We start from the raw sequence: 22263 nt of genomic DNA, 5'->3' as shown, positions 1-22263 counted from the left end.
AAAGTTTTACATACAAATATATAGGAAAAATCTTTAAAAATCTTTTTCCCAAGAACCACTGAGCCAGAAAAGCTGAGATTTATATGAAAGTTTCTTTATATAATGCAGATTCTAAATTGTTAAAATCATGGCCCCCGGGGGTCGTATGGGGCCACAATAGGGGATCAAAGTTTTACATACAAATGTATAGGGAAAATCTTTAAAACTCTTCTTCTCAAGAACCACTGAGCCAGAAAAGCTGAGATTTATATGAAAGCTTCCTTATATAATGCAGATTCTGAATTGTTAAAATCATGGCCCCCGGGGTCGGATGGGGCCACAATAGGGGGTCAAAAGGTCAAAAAAAAATTTGTTTTGTTTTTTTGTTTTTTTTATATAGTGCAGATTCAAGTTTGTTAAAATCATGGACCCCGGGGATTGGATGGGGCCTCAAGGGGGGCATCAAAGTTTTACATACAAATTTATAGGAAAAATCTTTTAAAATCTTCTTCTCAAGAACCACTAAGCCAGAAAAGCTGAGGTTTATATGAAAGCTTCCTGATATAGTGCAGATTATAAATTGTTAAGATCATGGCCCCCGGGGTAGGATGGGGCCACAATAGGGGATCAAAGTTTTACATACAATATATAGGGACAATCTTTAAAAATCTTCTTCTCAAGAACCATTGGGCCAAAGAAGTTCACATTTACATGAAAGCTTTCTGACATAGTGTAGATTCAAGTTTGCAAAAACCATGGCCTCCAGGGGAAGGTTTGGGGCCATAATAAGGACTACGGTTTTACATGCAAATAGATATGGAAAATCTTCTGATATGGACCAAGGTGACTCAGGTGAGCAATGTGGCCCATGGGCCTCTTGTTTCACTAGTATTCAGGTGACTGATAAGGCCTGTGGGCCTCTTGTTGTATTATTGCTCTTGCAAATGGTGAGTTAAAACATTTTTCTTTCCTATTGATTTGTAAATTTAACCCTTATTTTTGTCTAAAAAGCCCTTAAAAATCCTTTTAAAAAAGCCCTTATTTTTTTTATAATTTTGCTCTAAAAATGGCCCCTTTTTTTTGAAAAATGTCACTTGAAAGCCTGTTCATGTAACTGTTATTTTCGCTGTAGTTCTCTGTGTATGCGATGTATTTCCTTGTAGACTACTGAGTCAATGGCAGCAACAACTGACCAATCGTCAGTGAGCAGCGACAGTGTGAAGTCACTCAATGATAAAGGTAAAGACTTCAAAAGAACTCGTCCACCACAGCCAATGGAAGATCTGACCAACAAAAAATTAAAGCTCTGATTGAAAGGAAATATATTGAGTCGAAGACCAATCAGATTACAGATTTATTCATATATACTCAACCACAGCTATTGGAGGGCCTGACCAACAAAGGACCGAGGCACTAACAGGATTGTTGACCGATTTATTCACGAATCCCAATGACAGCCTTACATGCAACAGTGGTTAACAAACTGACTTTAAGGAGACCTTAATTGATTCACGATCTTATCAATGACCAGACTTTAAAACATGATGATAAAATGAAATGACTTTCAATAAACTTCATCTGCTTCAAATCTGACAACAGACAATCAACGGGAAAACAATATGGACTTGGATGAATCTTTTTTGAGGTCTAGAAGTTTGATTTCTGTTTGAACACAGGTGATTCCTTCCAGCATTTCTTTCTCATCATCACCTTAGGACAGAGTTGTGACAGGGATGTACATGTAAATTCCTTGCCATATGTGTGCATACTTTTGTTAACTGGTTGACCATTTGTACAAGATTTAACCACATCTCTTATCAGTCTCATCTTAACATGCAGTACCAATGAACTGCGTTGCTTCATGTCAGCGTATTTTTCGTGCAACGAGCTTCGTGAAGAATACCAGCATAAAGCATTGCAGTTCATACCCTCATGTATTTCCAAAACTAAAATTTATTTCTTAAATGTGTAACATAATAAAGATTAGACAGCAGGCAGAGTCTATATAAATTTTGTCTTTTAAAGGGACTGGTTCACGTTTTTCGAAGAAAGAAAAATTTTTTGTGGCGTCGGTGGCCGAGTGGTTAGGCCGTCAGACTCTCGACTGAAAGGTCGTGGGTTCGAGTCCTGGCCGTGGCAGGGCTGACGTTGTGTCCTTGGGAAAGGCACTTTACATGAATTTCCTCACTCCACCCCAGTGTAAAAGGGGTACCTGGCTATAGACAGTGAAAGATATTGTTAGAATGTTAGTGCCCTAGCGCTTGTAAGGGCAGCTTGCACTGTATGCTTCCTAGGAGGCTGAGAAAGTTCTAGATTGATATAAGGTCTGCCGGGGTAATAATGTACATTGATTATTGTAAAGCACTTTGAGCAGCATACGCTGGAAAAGGCGCTATATAAAACCAATCATTATTATTTTTTCCTTTTTTTATGTTAAAAATAACTCATTTAATGTTGACAACCAAAATTTGGACCTTCTGAATGCAAGGATAAGAGCAATATTTTAGCTTTAATTCTGTGTTATGTAAACAAAGACGTGAATCTTTTTATGTAAACAAACAAAACAGTGAAATGTTAATTTTGTAATTTAAAGCATCTTCATTTTGTACAATCTCAAATTTTAACTTTTAAATGACACATTTTACCTAAACCATACTTCAGATGTGATATATAAAACACTTGAATCAATATTCATTTATTTTGAAAACTTTTTAAACAATAACACACCTCAATCTTTGTTTTCAAAACAAATAATAAACTCTCTATAATGAGCTTCTGTAATGATATATACCCTTAATTTTTTTTGTGAAACCTTCTAAACATATATTAGACTAGATTTTGATCATTAGAGTGAAAAACAAAATTTGGGGAGAAATTGTGAATCTTAAGGTGCAAGATAATGTCCACATAATGACATAAGTGAGGAATTACAATGTGTATGATGATAATCTCTCAATAGTGAAAAGATTATAACAGGAAAAGTATGAGAATTAATGTAGGAAGTTTGACCGAATACAGAACATTCTTCATATTATGTATAGTAAACAAAACAGATTAGAAGGGGGGAGGTAATGGGAACTATTAGAAAAAACAAACAAAAGAATCAAGAATGATCAAATAAAAAGAAAAGCAAAATTAAATTCCTTTTGTTCAGAGTTGAAGCAGGATTGCTTCCCTTCAATATATTCCTGTTTTGAGGAGCCCTCGCTTTTTGAAAGAAAATGAACGAGTATCGTAATCAGTTTAAGGCGATTTATTGGACGTAACATTTTAAGTTAACAAACGAATATATATACTATAACCAATGTAAAAATATAGACATACATTTGCATGCATACAAGTTTGTGAATGATAAATTGTCAACTCTTGAATGTTGATAAAATAAATTTGGTGCCAGACTAAATGTAATAAATGAACAAATATTAAAAATAAGCTGTACAGTGTAGGTTGGTTTACATTCATATTGAAAATAGAGATGTATTTTAAATATATATGTATTTATATACTAAGCAATATTCCTTATACTCCTGAAGAAGTCAAGAAACTAATTAGAGATATATATATATATATATATATATATATAGCACTATAATCCAACAACACTCAACATCCAAAGTGTTGAATCTAATAGTAGATACGAGGTCAAATATGAAAGGATATAAAAAGCACTAAAAATGACCAATGACACGAACAAGCAATTCACTGTTGTTCGTGTCGTTGGTCATTTTTAGTACTTTATATATATATATATATATATATATATTGTACACAGATGATTTTGATTTCTTTAATTTGAATACATGTATATATAGAAGATAAGTCATAAGATACATTTCCAGTGCATGTACTTCTCAAATATATTTTATATAGCAAACACGTTAATACAAATTAAATGCATCATACACATTGAACTACATGTATAACCTAGAAATGTCAATTAAGGGCAACATACTGGCTTCGATAAGAATTACTTAAATAATATTAAGCTAATCATTAAAATCTAAAGTACACAGTAGTAGCAGGCCTGTGCAGTTAGAGTCGTTTTGTTTTATATGTTGGTTGTCAGATTTACTATAGTGAAAAACCTTGACACATTAATTTACATCTACATGTACCATGGTGAAAACTTGATACACTGATTGTTATGAGCGAATGTATGTAATTTCTGGATTGATATGCGTTTTTGCACGCCAGTCTAATATGGGTTTTCGGACTGGTCATTGATGTCAGATATTGTGATGTCATCTGTATCGCGAGGGCAGAATCGGCATATTCATTACCAAGTTATATGTTCGTTTCTGGATTGATAATGAATAGTTTGTAACTACATGGCTGTATTGCAGTGACCTGTGGATTGATAAACGAATATTTTGTAACCACATGGCTGTGTTACTGCGACTTATGGATGGACACCAAATCTGCTGACTAGTATGAAAGAACATAATTAAAAATGAGTCATAAATGTGTGTATAACAAAGACCTCTCAAGTTCGATGACTTCATAATCAGAAGAATTTCTTAAGATTGATCTGTATTTTGATCTGGTCGATTTAAATAGTGTAACAATTAATGAGATTCTGTAGTTCACATAATCATGATTTAGGACAGATAATATATTTACTTGCACATCATGTACCCTATAACTAGTACATGTACCATATTCACCCCCATGTCAACTTTTTAAAAAATCAGTCATGTATGTGTGCTCAAATATACGTGTGTCAGTTCTGGACATTATATTCAATAAACCACAGCTCTAAACAAAACACAGCTGACTTATGAAATCCACACTGCTGTGATGAAAATTTATTGGACTACATGTACCATGTTGTAATGTACAGCACAAGTTTCCATTAAAAATTATTTTTTCCCCATTTCATAATTATCACAGATTCCACACAAGTAAGGTTAATCAGTAAAACAGCCAAGTGTTCAGTGTTGGTTTTACATAAAGGAGCTCGCAGCTTATGGTGCTTTGAGAAAATATATTTCTAAAAATTTAGATTTAGTAAATTTGAATTAATTTGCAATGACAATTTTTCTATTTAGTACACCATTATAAACTAAATGATTTGTACTGTTCATGATAAAAAAAACAAATAGGCGAGTTCTACATGTCGGTTTACATAAATACAAATGTAAATCCTACATGCGATTCATACACCAACTCATAAGGCCAATTGATGTGAATATATACTGTTGATAACAGAAGAAACACGACAAAGCAGCTAGTATTCTGAATTCACAAAATGAAATGCTTCTCGATGAATATTATCATATTTCTGAAAGAATACAAACAACTATAGTAATAATTAATGTTGACCTAATTACCACACTTCTAAAAATATCACATATTAAAGTAAATGTAGCTGCAGAACTGTAGCTCTCTGAAAAAATATTTTGAAAATATTTTTTCAGAGAGCTACAGTTCTGCAGCTAAAGTAAATGTTGCTTACATTATTAAAGCAAATATGGCATTTGAAATGAATAATAAATGCATGTGTACATTATACACTCCTTAAAAATATGTGCACATTTTGTACATGTTTAAAATCAGCAGATGTGCACTAGCTGAGATTCAGGTGCTCTCAATAAAAGTACTAGTAAGTGTAATACTAATGGTTTTGAAATTTAAAAAAGTTGTAAGTGATTAAATAATGATATGCATTTGTAAAACACAAGTCTCGAGGTGATCACAGTCATATGATACAGAATGTCTAGAATTTTGGTCTTTGGCACAACATTAACTTTTGTATTTTAAGTCATTGCTTGTTCATTGAATAATTTCTAACACACAATATGTATTCTGATAATTCAAAACAATATTACAAAATGCTTCTATAACTAAATTAAACCAATTGAAAGCATTCTTGTTTTAAAAGCATACATGGTACATGGAACTTCCAAGTCGGTAAAGTATTGTCGGCAACATGACTTCGTACATATACACAGTTAAACCTTGTTATCTTGAACTCGATGGGACCGAGAAAAAACTTCAAAGATATCGGAGGATTCAAGATAACGAAGGTAAAATACTTAAAGAATAAGTGGTTGGAAATTTCGAATCACTTCAACATATGCATGCTATTCGAGATATCTGTGTTCAAGAAACTGAAGTTCAACTGTACCTGTACTAAGACATTTCCTTATAACTACTTGTATATTTGTATTACCAAGCTTTATGCTTCAAGTACTTAATAAATTACTGTAAGTATACCCTGGTATATCTCCAAGTGGTTAAAATGTAGATGAGCTTCTGCCTCCTCCAGGCGGTAGCCTGACTTCCAACAATTTGATGAACGGTTTTATACATGCTTCATTTCGGGCACCTCCATGGTTGGTTTGCCTTCACCGGTTTTCCAATAAATCTCTACACACCTTACAAATCTACAACACATGGCAAACTGTTCGAGAATTTTGCGCAATATTTCAATCATTGGCGTACACACTAGTTTCGTTGTGACACAACAGTTCCAAAAGAAAACTCCAGTCGGTTGCATACACCCATTGAACAGCACTGAGAGAACAGGTTTCACTATATAGTCACCAGCTGTGACAAAAATGCCAACAAATATTGGCTGGAAGACATATTTGATGATGTATTTGAATAGTTCCACCAAAAACAAGATAAAGAAACTGGTTACGATGCGTAGAGCTCCGAAAAACTCCTGCCAGATTCTGTGGAATAAGCCCTCTAATCTGTTATATGAAGAGAAAAAAAAAAGGTCTAGTTTTTCAATCATAATCGGATCAAGTGATCAGACAGGATAATAGTATTACAATAATGTATTACAAATTGATTTACTGTAACAGGAAGCTTTTAATTATGATGTACATGTATGTAGTCTACCTTTTTGAGATACAAATATTAGCCAGTATGTATGAATCACTTGTCAACCAGTTTCTATGATTTGCCTGACAGTTTCTATGATTTACATGACAGTTTGTGTGATTTACCCAACAGTTTCTATGATTTACCTGACAGTTTGTGTGATTTACCCGACAGTTTATATGATTTACCTGACAGTTTCTATGCTTTACCTGACAGTTTCTATGATTTACTTGACAGTTTCTATGCTTTACTTGACAGTTTCTATGATTTACTTGACAGTTTCTATGATTTACCTGACAGTTTATATGATTTGCCTGACAGTTTATATGATTTGCCTGACAGTTTCTATGATTTGCCTGACAGTTTCTATGCTTTACCTGACAGTTTCTATGATTTACTTGACAGTTTCTATGATTTGCCTGACAGTTTTGTATGATTTACCTGACAGTCTCTATGATTTACCTAACAGTTTCTATGATTTACCTGACAGTTTCTATGATTTACCTGACAGTTCTGTATGATTTACTTGACAGTCTTTATGATTTACCTGACAGTTTCTATGATTTACCTGACAGTTTTGTATGATTTACCTAACAGTTTTGTATGATTTACCTGACAGTTTCTATGATTTACCTAACAGTTTCTATGATTTACCTGACAATTTCTATGATTTGCCTGACAGTTTTGTATGATTTATCTTACAGTTTGTATGATTTACTTGACAGTTTCTATGATTTACCTGACAGTTTCTATGATTTGCTGACAGTTTTGTATGATTTACCTAACAGTTTATATGATTTACCTGACAGTTTCTATGATTTACCTGACAATTTCTATGATTTGCCTGACAGTTTTGTATGATTTATCTTACAGTTTGTATGATTTGCCTGACAGTTTTGTATGATTTACCTAACAGTTTATATGATTTGCCTGACAGTTTTGTATAATTTACCTGACAGTTTCTATGATTTACCTAACAGTTTATATAATTTACCTGACAGTTTTGTATAATTTACCTGACAGTTTCTATGATTTACCTAACAGTTTATATAATTTACCTGACAGTTTTGTATAATTTACCTGACAGTTTCTATGATTTGCCTGACAGTTTTGTATAATTTACCTGACAGTTTCTATGATTTACCTAACAGTTTATATAATTTACCTGACAGTTTTGTATAATTTACCTGACAGTTTATATAATTTACCTGACAGTTTTGTATAATTTACCTGACAGTTTCTATGATTTACCTGACAGTTTTGTATGATTTACCTAACAGTTTCTATGATTTACCTGACAGTTTATATGATTTACCTGACAGTTTCTATGATTTACCTTACAGTTTCTATGATTTGCCTGACAGTTTCTATGCTTTACCTGATAGTTTCTATGATTTACCTGACAATTTCTATGATTTGCCTGACAGTTTGTATGATTTACCTGACAATTTCTATGATTTACCTGACAGTTTCTATGATTTACCTGACAATTTCTATGATTTACCTGTCAGCCAATTTTGGCATCATGGCTTCTTCCTCATCATTGTCTACCTCCAGATATTGTACAGACCCATGTCCAAAGTAGTATGTCATCCTATCAACAACAAAACTAGATATTAGATTCACATTGAGAGCAAATAAATTATATCAACTGACAAGATATAATGCTTTGTAGTAACAGATCCAAGCAAAGTATCTTATTCATATCACACTTTTATATGGGGTGAGATCAAAAGTTCAATGTCTGACAAAAAACTAAATTCACATAGTTTTCACCAAGACCCCCACTCCCTTAAAACACAAAAATATCAGTAAAACTGATGGATATTCCCCAAAATGCATCTAAACAATGAACTACTTCATAAGACAAATGAATCGCACAGTGATCAATTACTGTTTAAATATTGTTGAAATAAAGGTTTCTTTTTCATATATAAGGTATATGTTGAGTGATGTTGACCTTACAAAATGACCTTGAGTGACCTTTGTCTGAAAGTCATTTTTCCGTAAGTTTTATTTGTGTGATATATGATCCATACCTTTTTAAACCTGTGAAAATAAGGCACCTTTTCCGTATGCAAGGTATATATTCTGAGTGACCTTGACCTTTATAAAATGACCATGGTCCAAAAATCAATAATTGTTGAAATGAAGTATTTTTTCATATATAAGGTATATTCTGAGTGATCTTGACCTTTACAAAATGACCTTGGATTTTATCTGAAATCCATTTGCCTAAAATTACTTATTTTTGTGATATCATCTTCACAGGTCAAGGGTTATTGATTCACTACTTCTCACAAACCCTTGACATCAGTGACTATAAAAAAGTTGGGCTCGTTCTGATTCTTTCCACAAAAGAGTGGGAACCAATGAGGATGCGGTTCTATTTATAGCAATGCGAAGCGAGAGATTCAAATAAAAACACGTGTATTAATAACTACAGTTATGGTTATTTCAATCGTATAAGCAATATTGTCTTAAGCAAAAAGGTTTCCAAACTTGATCTACTATCAATAAACGTAATTAGTGATGTAAATATTACAATTGTGCGTGTTTATCAGTACAGCAGTATGAGATCGCGTCATTTGTATCCATATACACCATAACAAGATCTTTGATTTCAATGGATGTTTTATTTACAGTGGATTGCGTAATGGTCTAATGAGCCCAACTTTTACATAGCGACTGATGTCAACAGGGTTAGTGCGAGTTAACGAATCAATAACCCTTGACTTGTGAAGATGGTGTGATATATGATCAGTCCCTTTTTCAAAAACTGTTAAAAGTAAAGAACTTTTTACTTATATAAGATATATGTTCTGAGTGACCTTGACCTTTCCAAAATGACCTTGGTCCAAAAGTCCCTGTCTCAAGGAATATCTATGATCAAAGATGATAAATTTGTCATGAAAGATTTAGAAGATGGGAACTTTGATATAAAAACTTGAAATAAGGAACTTTTAATATGTTTTGAGTGACCATGACCTTTTCAAAATGACCTTGAAAGACCTTGGTCCAAAAGTTTTTGTCTCGAGGAACATACGTGATCAATATCAATATCTGATGAAATGTTTAGATGTGAGCTCAGACGGACAGACATGACAGTGACTATATGTTCCCCCGAAATATTTTGGGGAGCTTAAAAACATGATGAATGTTGAAACTAATCGATTAATTTAAAAAGTAAATATATATGAGTATAAATAACACTCTGTATACACTCTGTATACCTTTTCTACTGTTTAGTCACAAATGAAAGTGTAAATTAAAACTAATAAATGTTCATTGAAATGTAATATTACATGGTTTTTAACAGTCACTTGTTCATTTTTTATTTACTGATGTGTAATCAATGTCAGATGACAGAAACTTATAGGTAATTTTATCCCCCCTCCCCTTAACTATATGAATTTAGATTTTTATGTGACATCAATCTTTTGATCTCCCTCCTAAGCTACTTGATTTAACATGCAGCAAGCGCTTCTTGTGTTATCTCCATTTTTAGGACTAAGAATGGCTGTATGAGGCTACTGAAAAGATCTGTATAGGCCCATTTCTGACTCTGCATTAAAAGTTTGGGTAGATGGGTAGATTTATGCAAAATCATTTTTTATCTTGAAGATATTGCAGTTTTTTTTCCATAAAATTCTTTCTCCAAAATGGGCTCTAAAAATAGTGAGGACAACACATCTACTTGAAACTGAGGGAGTTGTGCTACATCTTTTCAAAGGTAGCCTCATACAAGCATTCTTAGTCCTAAAAATGGGGATAACATGTACCCAATCTAATTAGAACTAGACCTGTATATTCCACTTCTCTATTCTACACCTCAATACAGTAGCGGCTTACACATTAACACATGTAATTTAGATTAGATTGCACATTATCCTAAATTATGGTGGGTAAAATCAGCAAAAGAAAAACTTCGGATAAAAAAAGGGCATTGAGTTGCAGAAATTTATGTCAGTCATTCGGTCCAGGGCAAATAAGCAGCTTCCATTTTAGCCATATACATGTATAGCAAAAGCAACATACCCTGTTTCCTCTTTAACAACAAATGGTGGTGACATGTAAGCTGGTCTGAAATCGGTGAAGCTGGTGTCGTGGGCTTTGTCCGGCACTGGCCCCTGATCTTTGACCTCTTTGTTGGGTTGTGTCTGGAACATATTACCCGGAGTATTTTCCTGTCTCTCCACTCCTGCCCTCACCTGAGTAATGTCGACAGCGTCATAATGGCCTTCATCACGGTAAGTAGGAACCGTCTTGCCCTCCTGTTTAATATTCAAAGTGTTTTGTTTCAGTAATACTATACTGTATACATTTTTTGTTTTGTTTAAGTAATACGATATTGTATACATTTTTTGCTTTGTTTAAGTAATACGATACTGTGCAGTGGAGCCTCAGTAATCCAGACACTTCACCTTCCGTACGATTTTTCTAGGGAATGGAATTTTATACATTATTTTGCATCATTAATCCGGAAATTCGCGTTCCGGATCCGGACGGTCACTCTTTACTACAAAACGTTATTATGCATTGAAAATTGTACCGTTAATCCAGACGGTAATTTTGTTTAGGGAAGGTCTGTGTCGGAAAATTTTAGCAAGGCGTAAATTATAAAGAAAATAAGCCAAACTGTCTAATTGAAGCGATTACCTGTACCCTGTTAACACCTCCCTATAATTAGGTGGTGTGTGATGATATGTCAGTTAGATAGCACGTGTCGATCAAGACATTGTATTGCCAATTTTCGCACACAAGATCTTTATTGCGTGTAGTGTTGAATTTTGTATACATATCTGTAGCATATTCAATAGCCTAATAGTATTAATAAATTAAATATCATGCCGTAATGATAATTTTATTAACTGCTACACATATCAATTGTACTGATTCGTAAATTGATTATCGGCTTATGCAAATCTAAAGAGTGTAGATTATACTTCTAGATTTTGGATTTTATACTGTTGATTGGCATGAAATATACATGTATGTTCATGCACATGTATATGTAGTAAGTTTTTAACGTTTAGAATGTCACACATGTAGAATGTACCTGTGTACGATTGATTCTTGTTACGATGTTGTAGAGCTTTATTGCCTTCGAATTTTTAAACTGGGTAGAAGTGAGAAAATTATCATTTTAAGGAAAATGACAATTAAATTTTGTATGTACCCGTAATGTTGGTTTCACTCAAGTTTTGTTCCGTTATTATCGCATCAAGAAAATAATAGGTGCGCATGGCTAGATCAAAGCAGTAGTAGGTCTTGATATTATGAACTTAAATGATTTTTGTTCTCCCGATATTGTCTTGGATAATTATAGAATAAGAAATATAAACTCTGGCAGATTGAATTTTGGTTAAAGAATGTTGTCAACTGCCATGGTAATCACGAAATTTTTATATCAACTTTGGACGATGAAGATTGTTTTAACAGACCGCCGAACCCGTGAATCGTGACAGATGGAAATTACCGGCCTCGTTAAGAAGTAAAAGTGTGATGAAATGTTTGAAGTGTAAATGATTATGTTAGTTACTAATGATTCATTTACTTATAGTTACATAAAGTGCTTCAGTATTTGTTTTAGTGCATACGGTACACAGTTTTGTATATTTATTTGTAGGGCTCATATATATGTACAATGTAAGCACAGGCAAATACACTGAACACGTACAATGTACATTAAATTTTAGTGCTTTGAAATACATGTAAATGTTAACATCATCATAATTTATTTACTAATGCAAATGGTCAAATCCAATGATAGAATGTGTTTAATTCACTATGCATCAATAAAGTAGGCATATATTGGTTACTTATGTAAAGATAGAAAATATGCGATTCAATTATCCAGACGCTTTATTTATCCGGACGATTTTGCTGGGAACCAAAGTGTCCGGATTAACGAGGCTCCACTGTATACACTTTTTGCTTTGTTTAAGTAATACGATACTGTATACATTTTTGTTTTGTTTAAGTAATATGACACTGTATACATTTTTTGCTTTGTTTAAGTAATATGATACTGTATACATTTTTTGTTTTGTTTAAGTAATACGATACTGTATACATTCTTTGTTTTGTTTAAGTAATACGATACTGTATACATATTTTTGTTTTGTTTAAGTAATACGATACTGTATACATTTTTTGTTTTGTTTAAGTAATATGACACTGGATACATTTTTGTTTTGTTTAAGTAATACGATACTGTATACATTTTTTGCTTTGTTTAAGTAATATGATACTGTATACATTTTTTGCTTTGTTTAAGTAATATGACACTGGATACATTTTTGTTTTGTTTAAGTAATATGACACTGGATACATTTTTGTTTTGTTTAAGTAATACGATACTGTATACATTTTTTGCTTTGTTTAAGTAATATGATACTGTATACATTTTTGTTTTGTTTAAGTAATATGACACTGTATACATTTTTTGCTTTGTTTAAGTAATATGATACTGTATACATTTTTTGCTTTGTTTAAGTAATACGATACTGTATACATTTTTTGCTTTGTTTAAGCAATACGATACTGTATACATTTTTGTTTTGTTTAAGTAATATGATACTGTATACATTTTTGTTTTGTTTAAGTAATACGATACTGTATACATTTTTGCTTTGTTTAAGTAATATGATACTGTATACATTTTTTGTTTTGTTTAAGTAATATGATACTGTATACATTTTTGTTTTGTTTAAGTAATACGATACTGTATACATTTTTGCTTTGTTTAAGTAATATGATACTGTATACATTTTTTGTTTTATTTAAGTAATATGACACTGTATACATTTTTGTTTTGTTTAAGTAATATGACACTGTATACATTTTTGTTTTGTTTAAGTAATATGATACTGTATACATTTTTTGTTTTATTTAAGTAATATGACACTGTATACATTTTTGTTTTGTTTAAGTAATATGACACTGGATACATTTTTTGTTTTGTTTAAGTAATATGACACTGGATACATTTTTTGTTTTGTTTAAGTAATACGATACTGTATACATTTGTTTTGTTTAAGCAATATGACACTGTATACATTTTTGTTTTATTTAAGTAATATGACACTGTATACATTTTTTGCTTTGTTTAAGTAATATGATACTGTATACATTTTTTGCTTTGTTTAAGTAATATGATACTGTATACATATTTTGCTTTGTTTAAGTAATACGATACTGTATACATTTTTTGCTTTGTTTAAGTAATATGATACTGTATACATTTTTTGCTTTGTTTAAGTAATATGATACTGTATACATTTTTTGCTTTGTTTAAGTAATATGATACTGTATACATTTTTTGCTTTGTTTAAGTAATATGATACTGTATACATTTTTTAGTCAGGTTTTTACATAACCCTTACAACCCAAACTGTTCAGAGGGTACAGGATTTTAAGAATTCCCACTCTTTCATTCAAATGGACAGACATTCATGCTAAACAAAGGCTAGAAGTAAAGTAAGTAAAAAAAAATTGACAATGTATTCTGGCTGAGTTCATAAATATCATACTGTAATAATTAACAATCAGATCATGTTGTAATACCAAGGTTGCTATTATAGAAACTATTGATTGACTATTCATGTATCTCACTTCTTAAGAAGAAAAAAAATATAACAAATACATATAATAATAAATAGAAAGCATTTTAAGATATTTTTGTCATAACATAACTAAACTTTTTTAAGAATCAGTGTTCTGTTTGGAAAAATATATCAACAAAATTAATAAATTACAACATTTGAACTAGTTCCAAGTCTCAGCTACTTGTATCATAAATTATAAAACTGAAATACATGTATAGGGGTATAAAAATAGAAGATATATTGGATGAAACTGTAATATCACGCAGAGTTAGAACTTTATGATTAATCAATCCTTCTGCCACAAAATATAGTCACTGTAAACCCTTTCAAAATTTGAATTAACACAATTTTTTCAACTGGATAAGGTTCAATAATAGATGTGTAATATGTTTGCACCAAAGAGATCAGTATTGAACCAGTAAATACTTGGTTGTAGCATCCTGTGCAGTTGTGCTCAAAAACTCAGGAGCTAACTTCCTTAAGGTGTTTTTTTTTTTAATATTTAAATGTTAAGAGCAGTGCTTGCAATACTGTGATAATCAATGATTATTGGTTTTAAATGTACCAGAAAATACTGAAAATTTGTGACTAAACCGATTGTTAAGGGAGCTAACTCTGACATGTATGGGAGTGTTACCTTCTTCTTTTTCTTTCCCTTGTTACTTTTACTCCCAAAACTGGCCCAGCTTTTCCAGGTTGTCTCTGACCTATTGGTCATCTGTCCTTCATCTAATTTTTCTGTTCAATACAAACATGTGAGTTAATGCAATTCTTACATTGTGAATTAGTAATTGGACTATTTTAAGTTGTTGGTGCTACTTGACCCTTTTGTTTGCTTTTACCCCATCTCCTGTGTCAATAGATAATCATAACTTTTCATGGAAGGAGAAACTGCATAATTCCATATTGGGCTACCTAGTGACAGCATATGAAATCAATACTCCAATTGTGATTGACATCATCATCATGAAACTGTTCTTAAAAGTTTTATTTTTAACTCTCAACAGGAACTCTTTTAAAGGGACTGGTTCACGATTTTTGATAAAAATATTTTTCATTTTTGATGTTAAACATTAGAAATATAACTCATTTAATGTTGACAGCCAAACTTTTGACCTTCTGAATGCATGAATAAAAGGAATATTTTAGCCTTAAATATGTGTTATGTAAACAAAGACTCGAGTCTTTTTATGTAAACAAACAAACAAACAAGTGAAAGATTGATTTTGTAATATAATGCATCTTAATTTTGCATAGTCACAAATTTTAACTTTTAGATGACACATTTCACCCCAAAAATGCTTGAAAAATGAAAGATATAATAATACTTAGATCGATATCCATTTCTTTTGCAAATTCCGTAAACAATAACATATCGCAATCTTTGTTTACAAAACAAATAATAAACTCTCTAAAATGAGCTTCTGTGATGATGTATAACCTTAATTTTCATGTGAAATCTTTCAAACACATTAGACAGTAGATTTTGATCATTAAAAGTGAAAAACAAAATTTTGGGTAAAATCGTGAATCAGTCCCTTTACAGGTTATAGTCTTTAAAAGTCCATCAACGGGATAAATTCTTTATGTAAGCATCTTAAATGAAGGGACAATATGAAAATACATAGGATCTGACTCAATCATAAAATACAGAGCGCGACACTTCACCTAGATGAACTTTTAATGGCTATCATACGATTCGTTACAGAGTGTGTAACTGAACTAATTTGGAACATACAGGCAGGAAAGCAATATGTCCACACAAATGTATTGTAGACAAGTGCAAATTGATTATTTTTATATTAATTTCCAATTTTGTCAGAACGTGATTGTTTTGGTATTTTTCGGATGTAGTTATAGTGCAGACGAGGGCTGACGTCATTCTTACTTTACGCTGCAGCATAGACCACACCGCTACTCTGCCTTTTTCTTTATACCATGTACTATTAAGAACCTTTGCTGTTATACAGGTGTGTATATTATGTACATTTGCTACTTGTTACTTAGTCTGCAATAATGTAAATTATGATAATTGTGCATTTAATTGAATTCCATGATTTCGTCCCGAGATGTGTATTCGGTGAACTAATTTCCCGCCATATGCAGTATGTGCGTTCTGGTAGATTATTTAGGTTGACAGAATTGATAGGACAATGAAGTAGGCAATTATATAATTTACCTTATAGCTATAGTTATTCATAACGATATGAATGTCAATGTCGCAACTTTATTTTGAGTTGCAATGTAATGAAAACAACCTCGTGGAATATTGTATGTAGTATTCCGGAACGATTGTTTCCTCAGTTCGGAATTAGGTCGAGGTTCTGATTTTAGTGGGCGATATCAGTTACCTGTTTGTTTGTTTACCGATTAGTTGTTTTCATTTGAACACCATAAGAGGTAATTGAATGCATTAACTGCATGAATAAGACTTCACAAAATGTAAATACTTATGATCTTCATTACATTTTTATGTAATCTTTGTTCTTAATAAGGGATTAGCTTGTCTTGTAAACATTGACTTGTGACCCCCATATGATATATCAGTTTGATGGTGATTATGTTGATGGATAAGTCTATTACTTTTCTTGGCTGTATACATGTAGAGGTCTGCTTGTTGGTAGCGACTATGTATATTATTGATTTGAAGCAGTCAAGTTAGGTCTTAGGACGATTGTATATCATAAGAGTCAGTATCTGTGTCATGTTAAGTTGACTAGTTTGAGTGTATTGGTGTTTACACTTTACCATGAGTACATAATAGTATCATGTGTTATATTTAGTGTTACTCTCGCTATATATACTTACATATGACTCTAGTGTTGAGTGGTTTGACCAAAGGTTGTGTGCACACATTACTTAAATAAACTACATGTATTAGGTTACTTTATTACATCACCAACCAACCATCATTCGATATACCTTTGTACATAATTCATAATTGTTGTTTACTGATTTGTACTTTGTTCTTTTTAGATCACTGCTGCCTTTTGGCACAATAAATTAAAGAAACGGACAAAAGTCTTGTCACTTGGCTACAGTATATTCCATATCAGTTTCAGCTACACACTGTGTTACAATTACATCTTATATAGTCTCATGCTTTTAACTACATCTTTAATTAATTAACAGTTTTTTTAATGTCTGAGTAATGATTTGGAGGATCTTTTTTATGTCACATTGATTAAAAACTACTGAACAGCAAGAAATAATATGCCCCAAAACAGTTTATACTATGAAATGTGATGAGGTGTTTTTCCACAGGAAAGCAAAAATATTTTCATAAATATTCATATTGTCCCCGACATGATTTCAGTATAATGTAGAATAGACCATGACTTGAGACAGTGTCACACACACACACATGACGTGAGAAACTGTGCATCTTATGCACTTGATTAATTTAATGTATTTCCAGATTCAGTATTGTCAGTTTGAAAATTACTTCTTCCTTCGAAGTTTCAGCTGCATACCATTAAACTGGTCCGTCACTTTGAAACCAAAGTAAACATGACAAGGGAAATAACTCATGTATTTAGTATAAAGTCTTATGACTGTTACAGACATTGTATGAAATATATACATGTATAGTGTTCATGTGATCAATGTAAGCCAATGTTACTATTTGAAATTTGCAGGAGGTATCAGGTACATGTATATTTACACATTTCACCATTAAATGCCCACAGAACCAGTATTACAGATGACTTAATTATCTGGTGCCCAGTACAGCTAGCCTTAAAATGATACTCTACCCTCTCCCTGACTTTCCAATCGTATTCGCAGTTCCACGGCTTCCTGTTCCTTCTTTTTCTCTGTTTTAAATGTCTCTCTTAATTCTCTCAGTGTCTTCTCATCTTCATCTGTGTCATCCCAGGAGCCGGTACCTTATCAAGGGAAGTAATGAGATTATACCAGTGAACAACGAAGTGGCAACAGACACATGATATTATCAACATTTGTATCATGACATGAAATGCCTGGTGTTGCCTTGATTGTAATTGGTAATTGCTTTATTCATAAATTTTTGTTGTAAATAAAGTATAGTAAACAGTGCAGAATATAATAAGTTTTTCATCCAGCTGAGATACATATAAATCTAAAACGGATTAACAATCCAGATTAATAATACTTGTTTTACCAGTAGTGATATTTACTGTAAAAGCAGTTATTTATGATGGGGGTTAAGTACTTTTTTCCACGTCCAACATTACGCGTGGGGGGAAAAACACAATAATTGAATATAATATGAATGAAATTTACACGTTTAATACGTGACCGGGTAATCGGAATAAATTTCCCCCATTCATAAATTAAACCACATTTACAGCACGTAATAAAAGTTTCATCTTCCTTATCGCCTCTACTAACATTGTTAAAATCACTACGGTTAGTTATCATTTGAATATTACTGAGTATGCTGTCTTGCTGTGAAACTGGAACTCTACTTGTGACATCATAAGTTGTTCCCTTTCGGTCTCTACCAGGAGGTGGAGGGTCATTTTTCTGAGGTGTGATGTTTCCTGAAATAGTCACGAATGTAGTATTTTACAAAGCTGTCTGGTTTTTGTAGACAACAGCAAATGTCCGAGACACATAAATTATTTTTTCCATACCAGATACAGCTTCCCTGAAGTTGTAAGGGGGCGAGTTCTCCTTTGTCATCTTTTGTGGTGTCTGTTTTCTAAACACAAATATTCATTCTGTCATGCTTCAACATGTATATAGTTTGTAGTAACGGTATCACTGAACTTGCATTACAAAAAATACTAAACCAGCAAGAAATCATACAATTCTCTTTTTTTTTAAAAATTCATATATTTAAGAATCAGTTCTTGTCAATTGTTACAGTCAATTTACCTGTTTTCTTTTTTAACTTCTGCGTAGGTGGCATCTTCAGCTTTCTGGTCTATGAATTGAAAGAAGAAGAAAAACCAATATATAAAGGCTATTTACAAAATATGTACATATTCAGTTTCCTACACACTGAAAATATTTTACACATTTTGAAACAATGATTTTTCAATTACAATGTGCAATTATATCAGTCTGGGAACACACACAACTAATAGATAAAAATGTATATCACTGACATTGTTTACTACATGTTCAATATCGTACATCATAAAACTAAACATGAAAAAGTAATAACACTTCTTTTGAGCAGACAGACTTTATACTGACTTGCGGGGATTGTGGTCCTTTCCTTTGGTTTGGGTCTCTCGACCATAGAATCCTGATGACTGGCATCTTCATCTTCGATCTCTGGAGGAACTGACAGTTTGTCTGCCATTGGTCGTGGGGATGTAAAATCCAGGGTACTGTCCCATTCTGAGTCAGATTCCTCAGGATCATTCATTGTAAATACGACCTAAAGTGATTTCAATCTAGCTGTGATTGCCATCTGGCACCATTTTAATGCTATACTTGCCCACCATTTCGTCTAATTTGAAGGATTAATCCATTCACATTTTAAATTGTAATTAAACATTCTGCATAACATATGAGTTTAATTACAGTTAAGAAATTTCAATATCTCATTAGAACTGCATTATTTTTAATGATGTATACTAGATGTATATTACATAGTTCATTTATCGTTAAAAAACAACAACAACCAAAAAAAAAAAAAAACCAATATGTACCTAACTGAATATGACTGTGCATGAGTGGCTAGTACAATGACAGCTAGGTTAATATACATTACATTGCAGCTAATATAAAGGTATATCATAGTGACTATAGTGACTACGTTTCTGTATTGATGATTGGCCTTAGTTTTGGCTTGTTAAAATTTGTAACCTTTGAAGTTTGTTGTGATTCATGTTTCCAGTTAGTCCATCTTTTAGTGCATCCTGTTATTGTACCTGCTTGATTAACCCATGTATTTCATAGTTACTTGCATGCCAATATCATATTGAGGCAAAGAGCAGATTTGATCTCATGTTTATTATCAAACGTATATCTGTGACGTGCCTCTTCTAAATAAAATCCAGAGTAGTACAGGTCTACTAATTTTAAGCTACTTTTCTGCGCATCTGAAAGTATGTCATTCATTATGTGGTGATGAATTTTTCTATATTTTACTTTCAACTATAAAATTACTGTCCATGATAAATCATCCTTGAATACTAAATTGATAAAAAGGAAGTTTTATGGCAGAGCTTTTTGTATTCATTATCAAAATTATGCATTAACACACCAGACATGTAACTTTTTTTCAACCTCTCGGTCACAAATTTTGATTGCATAAATTGTGCTGAAAAGAACTAAGCTCTAAAATAAATAACCCGATGATAAAAATGAAAGATTAATTGTACCTGAACGTTGGATAGCTGGCAATATATCAAACTAAAGTCTAAACTTTAAAGTCTTGTCAGGACTTGAGGGTTACCAATGTAAACTTCCGGTGTTGAAAAAACTTACTCGAGACGGATAGTCTTACAATATCCGGATTAGATTTTTAACTTGTTCTTTCATTCGTTTTGAATAGTAAATGTGTTTGTTTGGAAATAAGCGATTTTAAAGCCCAAATTTTGTTTTGATTTGATGCTTGATATGAATATTTAATAAAACATACCTAAACGACTCAGATTAAATAGACTCTCTAAGTTTTAAGATAAAAACAATATTTATCAAAGTTAAAAACTTTATTGGTTAAATATGCGGCTAAAATATATTTTTTTAGAAACGTCAATTAGACAGAAATATATATTGGACAGTTTTAAGAAGAAATTGAAATGAAATGGCCAAAATTCAAAAATATTGCGATTTTATTTATTTTTAAAATCTTTTTTTTTTTTTTTTTTTTAATACAATTTTGAACATTATAATAATAATAATAATTTTTATTTATATAGCACCCTATATGACTATAAATAACCACTCTAAAGCGCTGCACACAATAAAAATGATACAACATGTTATAAACATAGTAAAAGGAAATTATAATAGCATTAAGACAGATAATATCAAAACAATGCTAGAAAAACATCAATAATGTGAAGTAAAATCACTAAAATCTAAAACATGATGTGCATGAAAAAAGTTCCACGCCGTACAATCAAATGACATAAAATACAATAGTTGAATTAAATATACAATTATACACTTGAAAAAGTAATGTTAAAATGATGGTAAAGAAACCATAAAAATTTCACCACCTATAATACTAATAATATGCAAGTCTAAAAAGATGTGTTTTAAAATGTTTTTTAAAAGTGTTCAAATTCTGACAACGGCGGAGGGTATCAGTCAGAGAGTTACAGAGTGTAGCTGCTGCCACATCCAAGCGCCTGTTTCCATATGTAGAGGTTCGACATCTAGGTCTAACTAATGTCAGTGAATTTTCAGATCTTAGGGAACGATTCAGTTGGTAAACAGTGATCACCTCCTCCAAGTATTTTGGTGCCATCTTCTGAATCACCTTGTATGCGTAGGGGATAATTTTGTATTGGCTGCGCCTGTCAATAGAAAGCCAATTTAAAGAAATCAGCACTGGAGTTATGTGATCACTTCTCTTGGTATGAGTGATGATTCGTGCTGCCATATTCTGCATGTATCCGCTGCAGTTTTGCCAAGTCGGTTGTGTTAATACCGAAAAGAAGAGCATTGGGGGTAGTCGAGCCGAAATGTCACGAGGGCACATACTAGGGTCTTGCACTTATCTTCTGTGATGAGCGACCGTATTCGTCCGATGTTACGTATAGTTGGTGATAGCAAGCATGAGACACAGATGAGATATGCTTTTGCATGCAAAGCATGCGCGGATCTAGAGGGGGGGGGGGATTTGCAAAGATAAAAAAAATTACAATATAACGATTTATAAGAAAATGAGTTATAT

The 22263-nt window shown here is 32.3% G+C and overlaps 2 protein-coding genes across 3 annotated transcripts in view; one reads left to right on the top strand and one right to left on the bottom strand.

Moving 5' to 3' along the window:
- LOC130047079 (ubiquitin-conjugating enzyme E2 T-like) overlaps window positions 1-1974 on the top strand; it is a 10301-nt gene extending 8327 nt beyond the window's left edge. The window contains exon 6 of the mRNA XM_056141310.1: window positions 1143-1974. Coding sequence (XP_055997285.1) covers window positions 1143-1289 — 147 coding nt within the window. The 3' untranslated portion in view covers window positions 1290-1974. The remainder of the gene's footprint in view (window positions 1-1142) is intronic.
- A 1242-nt stretch (window positions 1975-3216) lies between these two features.
- Window positions 3217-20848, bottom strand: LOC130047078 (uncharacterized). 2 transcript variants are annotated; one of them, XM_056141308.1, is made up of 10 exons: window positions 20741-20848; window positions 19605-19791; window positions 19281-19329; window positions 19037-19104; window positions 18833-18943; window positions 18176-18307; window positions 15058-15158; window positions 10849-11084; window positions 8315-8404; window positions 3217-6677 (listed from the first exon to the last, which is right to left on the bottom strand). In XM_056141308.1, exons 2-10 carry the CDS (start codon window positions 19777-19779, stop codon window positions 6284-6286), a joined length of 1356 nt encoding a protein of 451 aa, XP_055997283.1. In that variant the 5' UTR covers window positions 19780-19791; window positions 20741-20848; the 3' UTR covers window positions 3217-6283. The 2 variants fall into 2 exon arrangements, with proteins under 2 accessions (XP_055997283.1, XP_055997284.1); XM_056141309.1 differs by having other exon boundaries at window positions 19605-20826.
- Between the last annotated feature and the right edge of the window lie 1415 nt (window positions 20849-22263).

Source organism: Ostrea edulis, chromosome 6 (assembly GCF_947568905.1).
Source record: "Ostrea edulis chromosome 6, xbOstEdul1.1, whole genome shotgun sequence".
NCBI lineage: Eukaryota > Metazoa > Mollusca > Bivalvia > Ostreida > Ostreidae > Ostrea > Ostrea edulis.
Note: the sequence above shows the minus strand (reverse complement) of the source record. Positions and strands in the feature narration are given on the sequence as shown.

Coding starts and splice junctions, on each gene's coding strand:
- LOC130047078 (XM_056141308.1), bottom strand. CDS start 19,779: ATGAATGATCCTGAGGAATCTGACTCAGAATGGGACAGTACCCTGGAT. Junction 19,330..19,604: donor AAGGACCACAATCCCCGCAA/GTCAGTATAAAG, acceptor TTCAATTCATAG/ACCAGAAAGCTGAAGATGCC. Junction 8,405..10,848: donor GTTGTTAAAGAGGAAACAGG/GTATGTTGCTTT, acceptor TGTTGTTGATAG/GATGACATACTACTTTGGAC.